We start from the raw sequence: 12,523 nt of genomic DNA, 5'->3' as shown, positions 1-12,523 counted from the left end.
TCTTTTTCTAATTTCCATCCAATTTTTTAAGGTATATATACACCTTTCTATATTATTAATTTAATTTTTTTCACAGCGGTAGGGCGTTTTCCTTGCTCGCAGCCAGCCCAGCCGAGCTGGGTTCTATTCCTCCGCCCCTCTTGGAGAGCCTGGCAAGCTACCAAGAGTATTCAATATGCCAAACACAGTAACAAGAAGTCTCACAATGGAGACATTACTGGGCCCGCTCGAGCAAATCGATGAACAATGGGAGGACAGTGACAGATTTTGATTATAATTTTTTAGTTTTTCCAGTTAGGCTAAAAGTGATTTTGAAGAACTTATCTAAGTGATATGATTCATTAATATTTTCTAGGGGATAGAATCCTGATATTCTTTTTTATTTAAACCTAAAAGAATGGCTGTAGATTAAATATAGATTTGTGATATCTTAGAATTGGGAAAAACTTCACATTGTAAAACTGGATTCTGCTAAACTTGAGGTTTGATAAGCATTATCTGACTAGTAATGTGCTTTTATTTTAGAATAAACCTATAAGACAACATTTCTTTTGTTGTTTTCCTAGCCAAAAGGTGGGTTGGAGGTTCTAGTTGTCATGAAAGAGTATAATTATAATATTTGTTCCAGATCTTATACTAGCCCACTAGAAAAAAAGTTCTTTTAAACTTACTATATTTTAGAATAATTCACTCTCATTTGATCTTTAAGTAGATGATTAACCAAAAAAAAAGCATTATTTGTGGATTGTGTTAGCTCGTGAATATATAAAGTATGTATATATTCTGGTCAGATTTTTTCGTATTAAAGTTTTATTTTGTAATATAATCTTTGCAGTGCACAGAGCTTAGGTGAGAAAATGGTACAGACCTTTTATTTGAACTGTGTGGATGTGTGTTGAGAAAGTAGTTTCATGAAAATCTTTTATTCTATTTATCTTTACCAGAAATTTGTGATTGTGATTTTTTTGTTATTATTGTTGTTGTGCACAAGTAGTTTGAAGTAGAGACTTCAGTTCATTTATTTGTCATTAAGATATAAAATAAGAATATTGTATCCAGGGGCAGAGGCTATGGCTCAGCAGGTCAGCAGCAGAGCTCTTACCTTGCCTTTGGGAGGCTGGGTGTTCGATTCCTGGAGCTACCAAAAAGGAAAAAAGAAAAAGCTAAAGAATACTGTATCTGGTTTTCTGACTTCATCCTGGTGATTTATTTACACTCTATAATCCTGAAAAAGCTTTTTATTAGTGGAATTTGAAAAACTTGACTAATATCATAGATTGCAAATTACATTTTAGGCAAGGAGGTTCAATATGTTTTCACTGTTTTTCTCCCTCTTCCCCTGTTACTTTAGCCTAAATACTCCACCTGGAACTAAAGTTAAGCTCTCAGGCATTGTGGACATAAAAAATGGATTTCTCCTCTTGAACGACTCTAATACCACAGTTCTTGGTGGTGAAGTGGAGCACCTTATTGAGAAGTGGGAGTTACAGAGAGTAAGTATAAACTAAGAAGAATAGCTTGTACTTTTAAAACACTACGGCCTTTTTGTTGCATTTTTTTTTTTTTCTGCTTTTTGGGTCACACCCGGCGATGCTCAGGGGTTACTCCTGGCTCTGCACTCAGGAATTACTCCTGGCGGCGCTCAGGGGCCCATATGGGATGCTGGGAATCGAACTTAGGTCGGCCGCTTGCAAGGCAAATGCCCTGCCCGCTGTTCAATTGCTCCAGCCCCTGTTGCATTTTTAAAGGGGATCTTTCTCTAATGAATAAAAATTAGTCCTTTGTGTCATTCAAATAGAGTGGAACCTAGTGATCTTTGAGAGAATTTCCTCATTTGCTTAAACATAATATTCTTCTAAAGCAGAGATTCCTAAACATATTGAGCCTGCCTTCTATTTTCAGAAAAAAAGATAACTCAGCACCTCTCTCTGTCACCGTTTTGTAAGTGAACAAACAAAAATACTCCTAGTTTCCCAGTTGCACCTGATACTGTTAGAGCTGCCCTGGAGTGTTCCCATGGCTGTTGGGCCAGTACCCTCACTTTTGAAAACACTGCTCTACAGCAGAAATCATTATTAGGTATTTGAATTTACTCCCTGTTGAAGAAGTTTTTCTAAGGTTTTTTCTTTGTTTGTTTTTTCCCCCATTCTGGGGATAGAACCCAAGGCACAGACATGCAAGAAAAGTGCTGAGTCATACTGGGGCATTTTCTTTTCTAACTTTATTCTATTCTTATAGTTGCAACTTGGTAAATACTTCTGAACTTATTCGAAGTTGTTATGTTAGGGGTGATGAGAGGTCTTTGCCTTATTAATGTAAGGGGAAGAGTTATATAATCGGAAACAAGTTAGAAAAGTCTTTATGTGCATCTGCTAAAATAAGTGAATTCCCGATTACATTAAAATGTTATGTATTTCCAATGTATAATTTGTGTTATGACTCATTATTTTTACAGAGATTGTTAAAACACAATAGAAGCAATATTGGAACTGAAGGTGGACCACCTCCTTTTGTGCCTTTTGGACAGGTAATGAATTTTAATCAGAAAAAAAATTGTTTCCACTTGCATTGTTTTAAGCTGTTTTGTGCCCAATATATTCATTCATAGGTCAGGTACAGAAATTTAATAATGGTATGCTTTTCTTCTGTAATGGAAATTTTGCTTTTAGTTAAGAGTTGTTAAACCAAAGATTGGGGCAATTAAAAGGCATCACTAAAGAGTAACTTATAACTAACTGAGATGGTATTGGATTTTTTTCCCCTTGAGTTTGGTTTTGGTGCCACACCTGGCTGTGCTTAGAGCTTCCTGCTGGGTTTGCACTCAGGGTCACTCCTTGTAGGGCTCAGGGAACCATTTGGTTTGCTAGTGCCCTAGCCATTGTAGTCCTTGCTAACCCCCAAATCTAAAATTACTTTAAATCATTTTCCTAAAATGAAACTTAGATTTCTTTATTTGATTGGCCTCTTGTGCCCTGTTTTCATATTGCTGCATTTTTATTACTTTTCATTAGCAGTTATATTAATTTAAAAGCTACTTTAACTAGTTTGTACCACTTTTTTAATGTATGAGAAAAATTAAATTTTATGGGCTATCAACTGTGATATAAACATTTTGAAGAATTACTTTCTTATGAAAAATTTAATCTGAAACTGCTAAAGTGATTTTATTTTTCATTTATTATCAGAAGTGTGTATCCCATGTTCAAGTGGATAGCAGAGAACTTGATCGAAGAAAGACATTGCAAGTTACAATGCCTGCAAAACCTGCAAATGATAATGATGAATTTGAAAAGCAAAGGACTGCTGCTATTGCAGAAGTAGCAAAGAGCAAAGAAGTAAGAAATTGAATTATTTTAAATCTCTCTTATTTAGATAATTCACCACTGTCTTTTCATAAAAGAAAACTAACTTCAGAAGAGCATTTGACATTCTTTCTTTAATTCCCTCAATGAACATATGCAGTCTTAAGCTTACATATTTTTGTCTACATGTTCTTTTTCCAAATTTCTTTGGTGACCTGACCCAATTCAATTACTCATTTTAGCAACCAACTCTTCAACAAACCCAGCACCTCGTACAAGGTAGATGCTCTATGAGTGAACTTCATCTCTAGCTCCACAAAATTGTAACAATCTTGACAATTTTTTAAGATGTGTTGTGGCACATAATATTTTTCTTTGCTAAGAATTCAGTGTGTATATATAGATATTATATAGTATATATATGTATAGTATATATATAGGTATATATATGTGTGTGTGTGTGCCTGTTGCTATGCTTCAGTATTTTCTCTATTTTAAGGATATTAAATTTAAAAAAAATTTCTGAAATGTATTTTGCATAGCCTACGTGAAATGTATTTGTTTCTTCTTTCCCTAAAAGCTATTGGAGGAACAGTACAGCAGCAGGGCTCATGTTTTACACCCAGCTGACTCTGTTTAATCCTCAGTGATCCCGGATTATAAAGCCAGAAGTAAGCCCTGAGGAGAGCTGCGTGTGGCCCCCAAACAATATTTCTGAAGTCAATCAGTCAGAATCAGAACTGCTTAAAGCAGAAGTTTATGGTTAAAGAATAGCACAGTCACCAGTGAAAGAGCCAATAAATAGATAATAAAATGCAGAGTTAAGACCATAATGCAGGTCTGCTTATGTAGGATCTGCTCTTCGTGTTTCTATTTGTTTTTCTATTAGGTTCTATTTCTTCTATTTCTTTGAAAAGTGCCATTGTGATTTTGGTAAATATTGTTCTGAATCTCTAAGTTGCTAAGAGAGTTAAATATTTAAACGTACTTCTTTTGTAATCCATGAATATGAGATAATCTTTATTTCTTTGTGTCTTCCAAAAGTGTCATATGGTTTTTCATGTGTAATTCTTTATCTGTTTATAACTGTGCTCCCATAAATTTAATCTTTTTGAGTTGTTTTGTTTTGGGGTCACACCAGGTAGCACTCAAGGCTTACTGTGGGTCTTTTGCTCAGAAACCTTACCCACTATACTGTCTCTAGCCCCTAACCTTTTTGATAGAGTAATAAGTGGGACTTCCTTTGTTTTTCTCTTTCTCATTCAGTTGTTTTCAGACTTTATCCACTTGTATATTGGCTATTGTGTGGACTAGCTGCACACCACTGTCAGTTACGTGGCAGTAACTTCAGCACAGCAGTGGAAAATTTCTACAGACATGAACCAGCGTTTGAAAACTGGTTTAGATTTTGCATATAGGAATGCAGTTACTTTCTTTTGTATATTGTATCTCTTATTTTGCTACATTATACATAATTTTAAAAGTATATATGTTTTTCTGTGTATGTGATCATCTCATTTGTGAATAAGGATAACTTTGCTTTTTATTCCAATTTTGGTTCCTTTTTCTCTTTTGCCTAATTGCTATGGCTAAGGCTTGTGATATTAATTGAACAGTAGTGATGAGAGTAGATACCCTTGTCTTGTTCTTGAGCTTTGAGGAAAAGCTTTCAGTTTTTCAGCATTAAATATGTTTGTATCTGTGAGCTCACCACATATAACTTTTATTTTGTTGGGTTATATTTTTTCTAATTCCTTTATGGGAAGTTTTTAATATAATCTTGTCTAATGCTTTCTCAACATTTGTTGATATGATTGTCTGTTTTCCTTTTCCTTTTGTGGATCTGGTGTTCTACATTAATTGATCATTGTATACTGTAACATCCCAGTATCCCTGGAATGAATCTCACTTGTTCATAGTGTATAATCCTTTCAATGAATAACTTTTGTTTGATCCACCAAAATTGCCTTGAAAATTTTTGCATCTGTGCTCACCAGAAATATTGGTCTATACATTTTTGTATGTGTGTGGTTGTATATGTGCTCTCCTTGTCTGATTTTTAGATCATATCATATTGGCCTTCTAAAATGTATTTATAGACAGTCACTCATTTTTTCACTTTTTTTGAAGAATGTAAAAAGATTGCTTTAGTAGAGTATGTTATCGAATCATTTATTCCTCTTCTTAGGGAGACTTTTGATTACTGTTTCAGTTTTTCTACTTGCAATTGTTATATGGATAGTGTCTGTTTCATTCTGCCTCTGAGTGAAAGCAGAATGACTTATGGGCTGTAAGATTCCGGAAATGTGTCCTCCTCTAGCTTGAGCAGTTGATTTGCAGATACATATTCGTAGTAGTTTATATCTACTCTAAATGCAATTTATTTACATATTTTTATTTGTTTTATTTAAAGACCAAGACATTTGGAGGAGGTGGAGGTGGTGCTAGAAGTAACCTCAACATAAGTGCAGCTGGTAATCGAAATAGGGAAATTTTACAGAAAGAAAAGTCAACCAAATCAGAAGTGAAATATGAAGGTGTCTATAGAGAACTGGTAAGGCTACAAAACCAACCACATTATCAGTGTATGCTTTCTTTAATAGTCTTAATGACTTTTAAAATTACTTTCACACTCACCACTGTCTTTGTTTAGAATGAAATAGGTAAATATTACAACTCTAAGAAGAATTACATCTTACATAGGGACTTACATAGACATTGTACATAAGAATTGCAAGTAATTTTTTTTAAAAATATTGTTTTACCTCATGGGAAGGGGGGCGTTCTGGTCCGTCCTTCACCCCCTACCGAGGTCACCAGTTGCCCCCTGCGAGCGGCTCTCCAGCATGGCCACGGCCCCAGAAGCACAAGGACTTAATGCAGAACCCAGCAGCTTGGAGCAGAAAAGTGAATGGACTATGCATTGATCCAGGCCATCAAGTCTGCCGGAGGGGAAAGGGTGTTGCCCCATTCGCCCTCTCCTCTCTGGAAAGAAAGATGGCGGCCACATGGGAGCCTTGTGGACAGCAGGTATAAGCCGGGAGTGTGGGGGCGACTAAAACCTCAGGGGAAGGGGGGCGTTTCGCTCCGCCCTTCACGCCCTACCGAGGCCACCGGTTGCCCCCCGCGAGCGGCTCTCCAGCACGGCCAGAACTCCAGAACACAGAAACCAATCTCTTAACTATCTGACTTTCAGTAGAAATACTTCCAGGGTCAATAGGTAAAAGAGCAGAAATCCAAAACCAACATTTAATTCTTGAACCCAGCCGTAGAAAGCAAATCACTTCACAATGCTTTTTCAGCATGTCTGATTTGGGGGGGGGGAGTAAACTCTAAATAATAGTGGTGAATCTTTTATTGAAACAATGAATCTAATCAAAGCAGATAGAGTGTTAACTAGAATGCATCTGCCTCACAGGGACGGGGAGGGGTGGGGGGTGGGGTTTTATTGGGGTTCTTCATGGTAAAAATAAGTATTGGTAAAGGGAAATGTGTTTGATATTTGCATGACTGAGACATAAACCTGAAAGCTTTGTAACCTTTCCCACAGTGATTCAATAAATAAATAAATAAAATTAAAAAAAAAAAAATATTGTTTTAAAGATTCCTTGAAACTTTCATTTAAATTTCTAATGTGTGAATTTCATTTTGGTTGGATTGGTCAAAGGCCATCAAATGAAAAAGGAAACATTCGGTAGAAATTGTATTTGAAGTGATGATGCAACAAAAAGATACAGATGTCTTCCCTATCTTTTCCACATTTAAAATTTATTCTAAAGTGATTTTATTTTGTTTTTATGTTTGGAAAAATATATATATTCATGTTTTTATGAACTCTGTTGAAAGTATAAATCAGAGATATTTGTGGCATGTTGTAGATCCTCAGATATAAGGGAACTGACAAAAATTCATTGGTCTCTGCCATTAGAGGTTGAATGACTTCAAAAAAATTCAAAGATAGGAAGAGAAAAATCTGTTTTATCAAATAAAATATTTCTGAAATCTCTAGCAAATTATGTCACATTTACTAGAACTAAGTCATATTTCTCTTAAATTCATTGCTGACAGAGGAGAATGACTTTATAACAGAGGCCTTTTCTTTTTTTAAATATAATAGCTAGTACATTTAGAATGCATCTGTTTTCAGAAGGCTGCACTTACAATAGGAAAAAAGTATTGTGCATTATCAGTGGACCCATGGGCATCATACAGTGATTTTCATTTTCTGCAACATATCACAATCACAAATCACAAATCATCCTGTTAATCGTCGATTGCCTCGAGCAGGCCCCAGTAACGTCTCCTTTATCCTAGCCCTGAGATTATATTCAAGGCTCTTTAGGAGAATGAGACCCATCATTGTTACTGGTATTTGGCATATTGGGTACGCCACGGGGAGTTTGCTAGACTCTGCCGTGTGGGCGGGCTATATTCGGTAGCCTGCAACATAAATGCCATACATATATTCTCCTAAAACCTACCTATATTAACTCTTTGATTAGATTATATATTTTCTAGATGAATTTAGCTCAAGAAATTCTTCATGGGATATATTTCTCTTTAACATTTTGTATTGAATTTTACTCATGTCTATACTTTTCAAGAAATTTTGGATTCTGGCATTTGTAAATTTTCCTGCTTGTGGTGCAAACTATAGAATCACAGCACTACAGAGATAGTTTTGCCAGTGAATATGTAGCACTGTCCTGTAGCACTGTGCTCCCGTTGTTCATCGATTTGCTCGAGCAGGCCCATTGTGAGACTTGTTGTTACTGTGTTTGGCATATCGAATACGTCATGAGTAGCTTGCCAGACTTTGCCGTGCGGGCGAGATATTCTCGGTAGCTTGCTGGGCTCTCCTAGAGGGGTGGAGAAATCAAACCTGGGTCCGCTGGGTGGGCTGCATGCAAGGCAAATGCCCTACCCGCTGTGCTATCGCTCCAGCTTGCCAATGAATACAGAGCAGGCAATGAAAGCGATAGTGTTTGTAAAAGCAAAGCTGCTGAGGTGGTACCGCTTTCTTAGTTTTAATTCTGTTTTGTTCATTAACTTACTTGGAGCGGTGGAAGTTGAAAGTAAGACTTCAGGTATTGCAGGCATGTGCTCTGTCAGCCTTGCGCCCAGCCTCTCTGAGTTTTATTATTGTTACTAGTTTTTAAAATTTCACATTTTTAAGCAGGTACTTAGTAAATCACCTTTTCTTTCCAGGTGGAAAAGCAACCAACCATTAAAACTATTTTCACTAGAAATTTTTTAGATGTATTATTTTAACAGAAAATTTCCTCTCTCGTTTAACAAAAATTAATACTATTTTTGAAGTCAGAGAGTGCCCAAGGCCCAATTTCTTATGTGATCAAGGATGGGAAATTCCTGGCCTGTGGGCTTTTTAAAACCAGCAAAATCAGGTGCTCTGGCCCTAGAACATGATGGAGAATAGATACTGCTGACACAGAGGCATATGGGACAGAATGCTTTTCGACTGCCAATGACCCATTTGCCTGTATTGTATGCTCCAAGAATAAGGTTACAAATATCCAGTGGCATTTTTCAGAAAAATGTTCCCCACCCCTCTCATGTAGCATATAGATTTTTATCTACTTTGCCTTTTGTTATTAAAAAAAACACCAAGTGAATCTTGTAGTAATATTTTCCTTTTACCTGATTTTCTAAACATAAAAACGCTGTATAAGCGAATGCCTAACTTTTTATTTATCAGCTATCAGCATGGCAGTTTTCTTTTCATTTCTTACAGGTTGATGAGAAGGCTCTGAAGCACATAACGGAAATGGGCTTTAGTAAGGAAGCATCAAGACAAGCTCTTATGGATAATGGCAACAACTTAGAAGCAGCATTGAATGTACTTCTTAACAGCAATAAACAGAAACCTGCTACAGGCCCACCTCTAAGAGGTATTCATTAAGCAGTGTACCAAACAGTATGTTTGCTTTTCAGAAGAAAGTATGTTATTGATAGAGGCTAGAATTTGTTGCTTGGATGACTACAGCGTCATGGAATATTATGTTAAATGAAGCGAGCACCAGTTTTAGAAACAAACTTGTTTAAGTTACTCTTAAGTCTTAATACCATCATCTTTTTGTAAAGTCACTGTTACTGTCACTGTCACTGTCCTCCCGTTGTTCATCGATTTGCTCGAGCAGACCCAGTAACGTATCCATTGTGACACTTGTTACTATGTTTAGCATATCAAGATACGTCACGGGTAGCTTGCCAGACTTTGCCGTGTGGGCAAGATACTCTTGGTAGCTTGCTGGGCTCTCCGAGAGGGGCGGAGGAATCGAACCGGGGTCAGCCCTACCTGCTGTGCTATCACTCCAGCCCTTGTAAAGTCAGTTTAATAATATTTAGTAGGACTTCTATGAACAATAGGGAATACATAAAGTGACCAGGTCTATATTTCTGGATTTGGCACTTAAATAAATACTAATCTGCAACTATTTTTAAATTAGCAACAACTTGACTTTTATATAGTGCCATTCTTTAATCATTCATTATGTGGTCAAATGTATTACATGATTTTTAAGTTCAATTCTATTTTTGAAAACTGATTAAAGATTTAATATATTTTGCTTAACAATTTTTGTATGAACAAGTTAAAATTGATGGATAGATCAATTTTGGAGGAGGAAAGGTACTTTCTAGTTAACAGAATCACCTAAAAGACAGTGCAGTGGGTAAGACACTTGCCTTGCATGTGGCCAATCCACGTTGGATTCCTGGCACCTGTGTGGTCTCTTGAGCATTGCTTAGGAGTGCAGAGCCAGGAGTAATCTATTAGCACCACGAGGTGTGGCCCCAAACAAAAACAAAACACAGAAAGTTTTATTATGAAAGATATAAAGCATACAGTAAGAAGTATAAATCTTAAGAGGCCTGCTAATTATATTTAATCTGTTTTCTCTTTTTTGTTTTTGTTTGTGCAACATATACATATATGCCTTGTTTTACTTTTAAGGTAAAGGAAAAGGTAGGGGGCGAATAAGATCTGAAGATGAAGAAGAGTTGGGAAATGCAAGGCCATCAGCACCAAGCACATTATTTGATTTCTTGGAGTCTAAAATGGGAACTTTGAATGTGGAAGGTAGGCTAACTTAAAAATAATCTTAAAGTAGATTCTTTTTTTTAAAAAAGCCAAACTTCATTTGTGTTGTACAAAAAAGTTTTTGTTGAACAGCTGACATTACCACATTACCACGGAGTACTGTGTCAAAATAAATTTAGTTACAGCTTACCTGTTTGAGAAAAGCAAGAAGAAATTTTCACTGTTACATCATGAAAATGCTAAATGCTAGTTTATTATATAGTTGTATGATAGATAATATCACAACTCCTAACTCCCAAGCTTACCGATAATAGATTCAACTGTAGAAGCAGGTTTCTGTGTTAGATCTTATAATCATGAGCTTACATAGCTTATTTTGATTGTTAATTGGAATAGTTTTTATTCCAATGTACTACATATTATATGAAGACACATGAATTCTCACAGTGTAATATGTTTTCTAGTATTTTGGATCAACAATAGGTATGAAATATGGAGATACTTTCTAAAATATTAAAAGTTTAAAATTAATTATATAAAGCAAGGGAAGTACAATTTAAGATTGTTTTCTCTAACATGTATTTTTTACCAAACCAAAGTTGAATAAACTTTTTATTTTAGCTATAAAGGCTCGAGTTCATGAAACTGGAAGCTTATTTACTAGATTCAGTGCTGAAGGCAATGTATTATGTAAGGCAACAAATATTGATATTAACAAAATCTCGCCCTCCATCCCTCCCATATTAATGAAGTTTTAAGCAGACACATCTAAGAGCGATATTTTCTTGGTTATGAACCATGATGCTTTGATTTTTATGTTGTTTAACATATCCACAAAACCGCAGTTAGTGGTTTATACAGTGCAGATTTCTTATCTCTTTGTTTTTGTGGGTCAGGATTAACGCAGTTTAGTTGCTGCAAATCTCACGTGGCTGAAACAAAGACTTCAATGAGGCTGTGATCTTGCATGAGATTCTTGAGGTCCTCTATAAGCTCACTTGTTGTTAGTATGTTGTAGTAGCTTGTTGATGGAGGACTGAAGTCCTTTTCTTGTTTAATGTTATCTGCAGATTTCACTACATGCCCTTGGATCTTTGCTATTCAACCCCCTCTATAGACTGTTCACATGTGTATGTTTGTCTTTGCAAGACTTAATAGGAGAATCTCTGCTGTTCCTTGATATTTTTGTTCTAACCTTTATTTTATCCCAATGAGAGCTCCTTTGATTTCTTTTTAGCCTTCTGTTTTCCTACCTTTTCTTTTGGTTTCTATAAATGTCTTTTGAAATATAATGAAGTTGAAAATATGAAGTAATTCTGTCATGACCTATGCCTATAATATTTCAATTTTTGCATCCTATGCCAATAAAATAAGTAACAGCCTTCCATTTGAAATAAGATAGTAAAATTAAGATTCATAACATGGATATTACACTCAGAGGAAATATCATTGTTAGAGAGATTTGCTTTGGGGGAACATGATTTTGTGAATGCATCTGGTATCATAGAATATTGTATTAGTAGTATTGTCACTGTTAATTTGAAATAGTATCAGTTAGAATATAAGAAAAACATGGACAATATAGTAATAATCTGCACCCTTTTTTCCCCCCACAAGAAATAGGACCTGTGATTTTCATTTATTCTTAAAAGGAGAAAATGATATATTTCTAGTATTTATATAGACTCTAGATATCTCTCTTATACTTGATGACTATTATTTTCAAGAAGAATTTTCGTGCCCTAAAAGCACTCTGTGTGAAGCCAAATTAGCTGATACAGGATATAAGCAAGGGTTTCTTAGAGGATGTGGCTTAGGGATAAGGTTGAGGAAGAGTTGGAGGAGTCTTAGGGGAGTATAGCTCAGGTGTAGAGGGCTTTGGGTGTAAAGGTATCAGAACACCTGTTTCCTATGACTGAGAGGGTTATAAAGAGAGAGGGCTTAAGAGCCAGGGGTAGAAGTGGTAGGCTGGAGCCAGAGCAGTAGCATTATGTTCTACATATTTTTTGTTTTATTTGAATAACCATCCAAATCATTGAAAGAATTTTTGGCATGAGAACAATGAGGCTTGTTTGCATTTTCAGAAAAAAAAATTGTATGCTGGAAAATGTTGTTCAAACTAGTTATATGTGGGCTGGAGTGATAGCACAGCGGATAGGGA

At 35.8% G+C, this 12,523-nt stretch overlaps 1 protein-coding gene across 2 annotated transcripts in view; it reads left to right on the top strand.

The window, feature by feature from the left end:
• TDRD3 (tudor domain containing 3) overlaps positions 1-12,523 on the top strand; it is a 119,770-nt gene that overhangs the window by 59,673 nt on the left and 47,574 nt on the right. For both annotated transcript variants that reach the window (XM_056109911.1, XM_056109910.1), the window contains exons 5-10: positions 1,352-1,493; positions 2,456-2,527; positions 3,186-3,335; positions 5,716-5,856; positions 9,055-9,211; positions 10,276-10,401. In XM_056109911.1, the coding sequence (XP_055965886.1) occupies positions 1,352-1,493; positions 2,456-2,527; positions 3,186-3,335; positions 5,716-5,856; positions 9,055-9,211; positions 10,276-10,401 (788 nt within the window). The remainder of the gene's footprint in view (positions 1-1,351; positions 1,494-2,455; positions 2,528-3,185; positions 3,336-5,715; positions 5,857-9,054; positions 9,212-10,275; positions 10,402-12,523) is intronic.

Source organism: Sorex fumeus, unplaced genomic scaffold (assembly GCF_029834395.1).
Source record: "Sorex fumeus unplaced genomic scaffold, SorFum_2.1 ptg000008l, whole genome shotgun sequence".
In the NCBI taxonomy this organism is placed as follows: Eukaryota; Metazoa; Chordata; class Mammalia; order Eulipotyphla; family Soricidae; genus Sorex; species Sorex fumeus.
The sequence above is the reverse complement of the archived record's forward strand: the minus strand, read 5'-3'. Positions and strand labels throughout refer to the sequence as shown.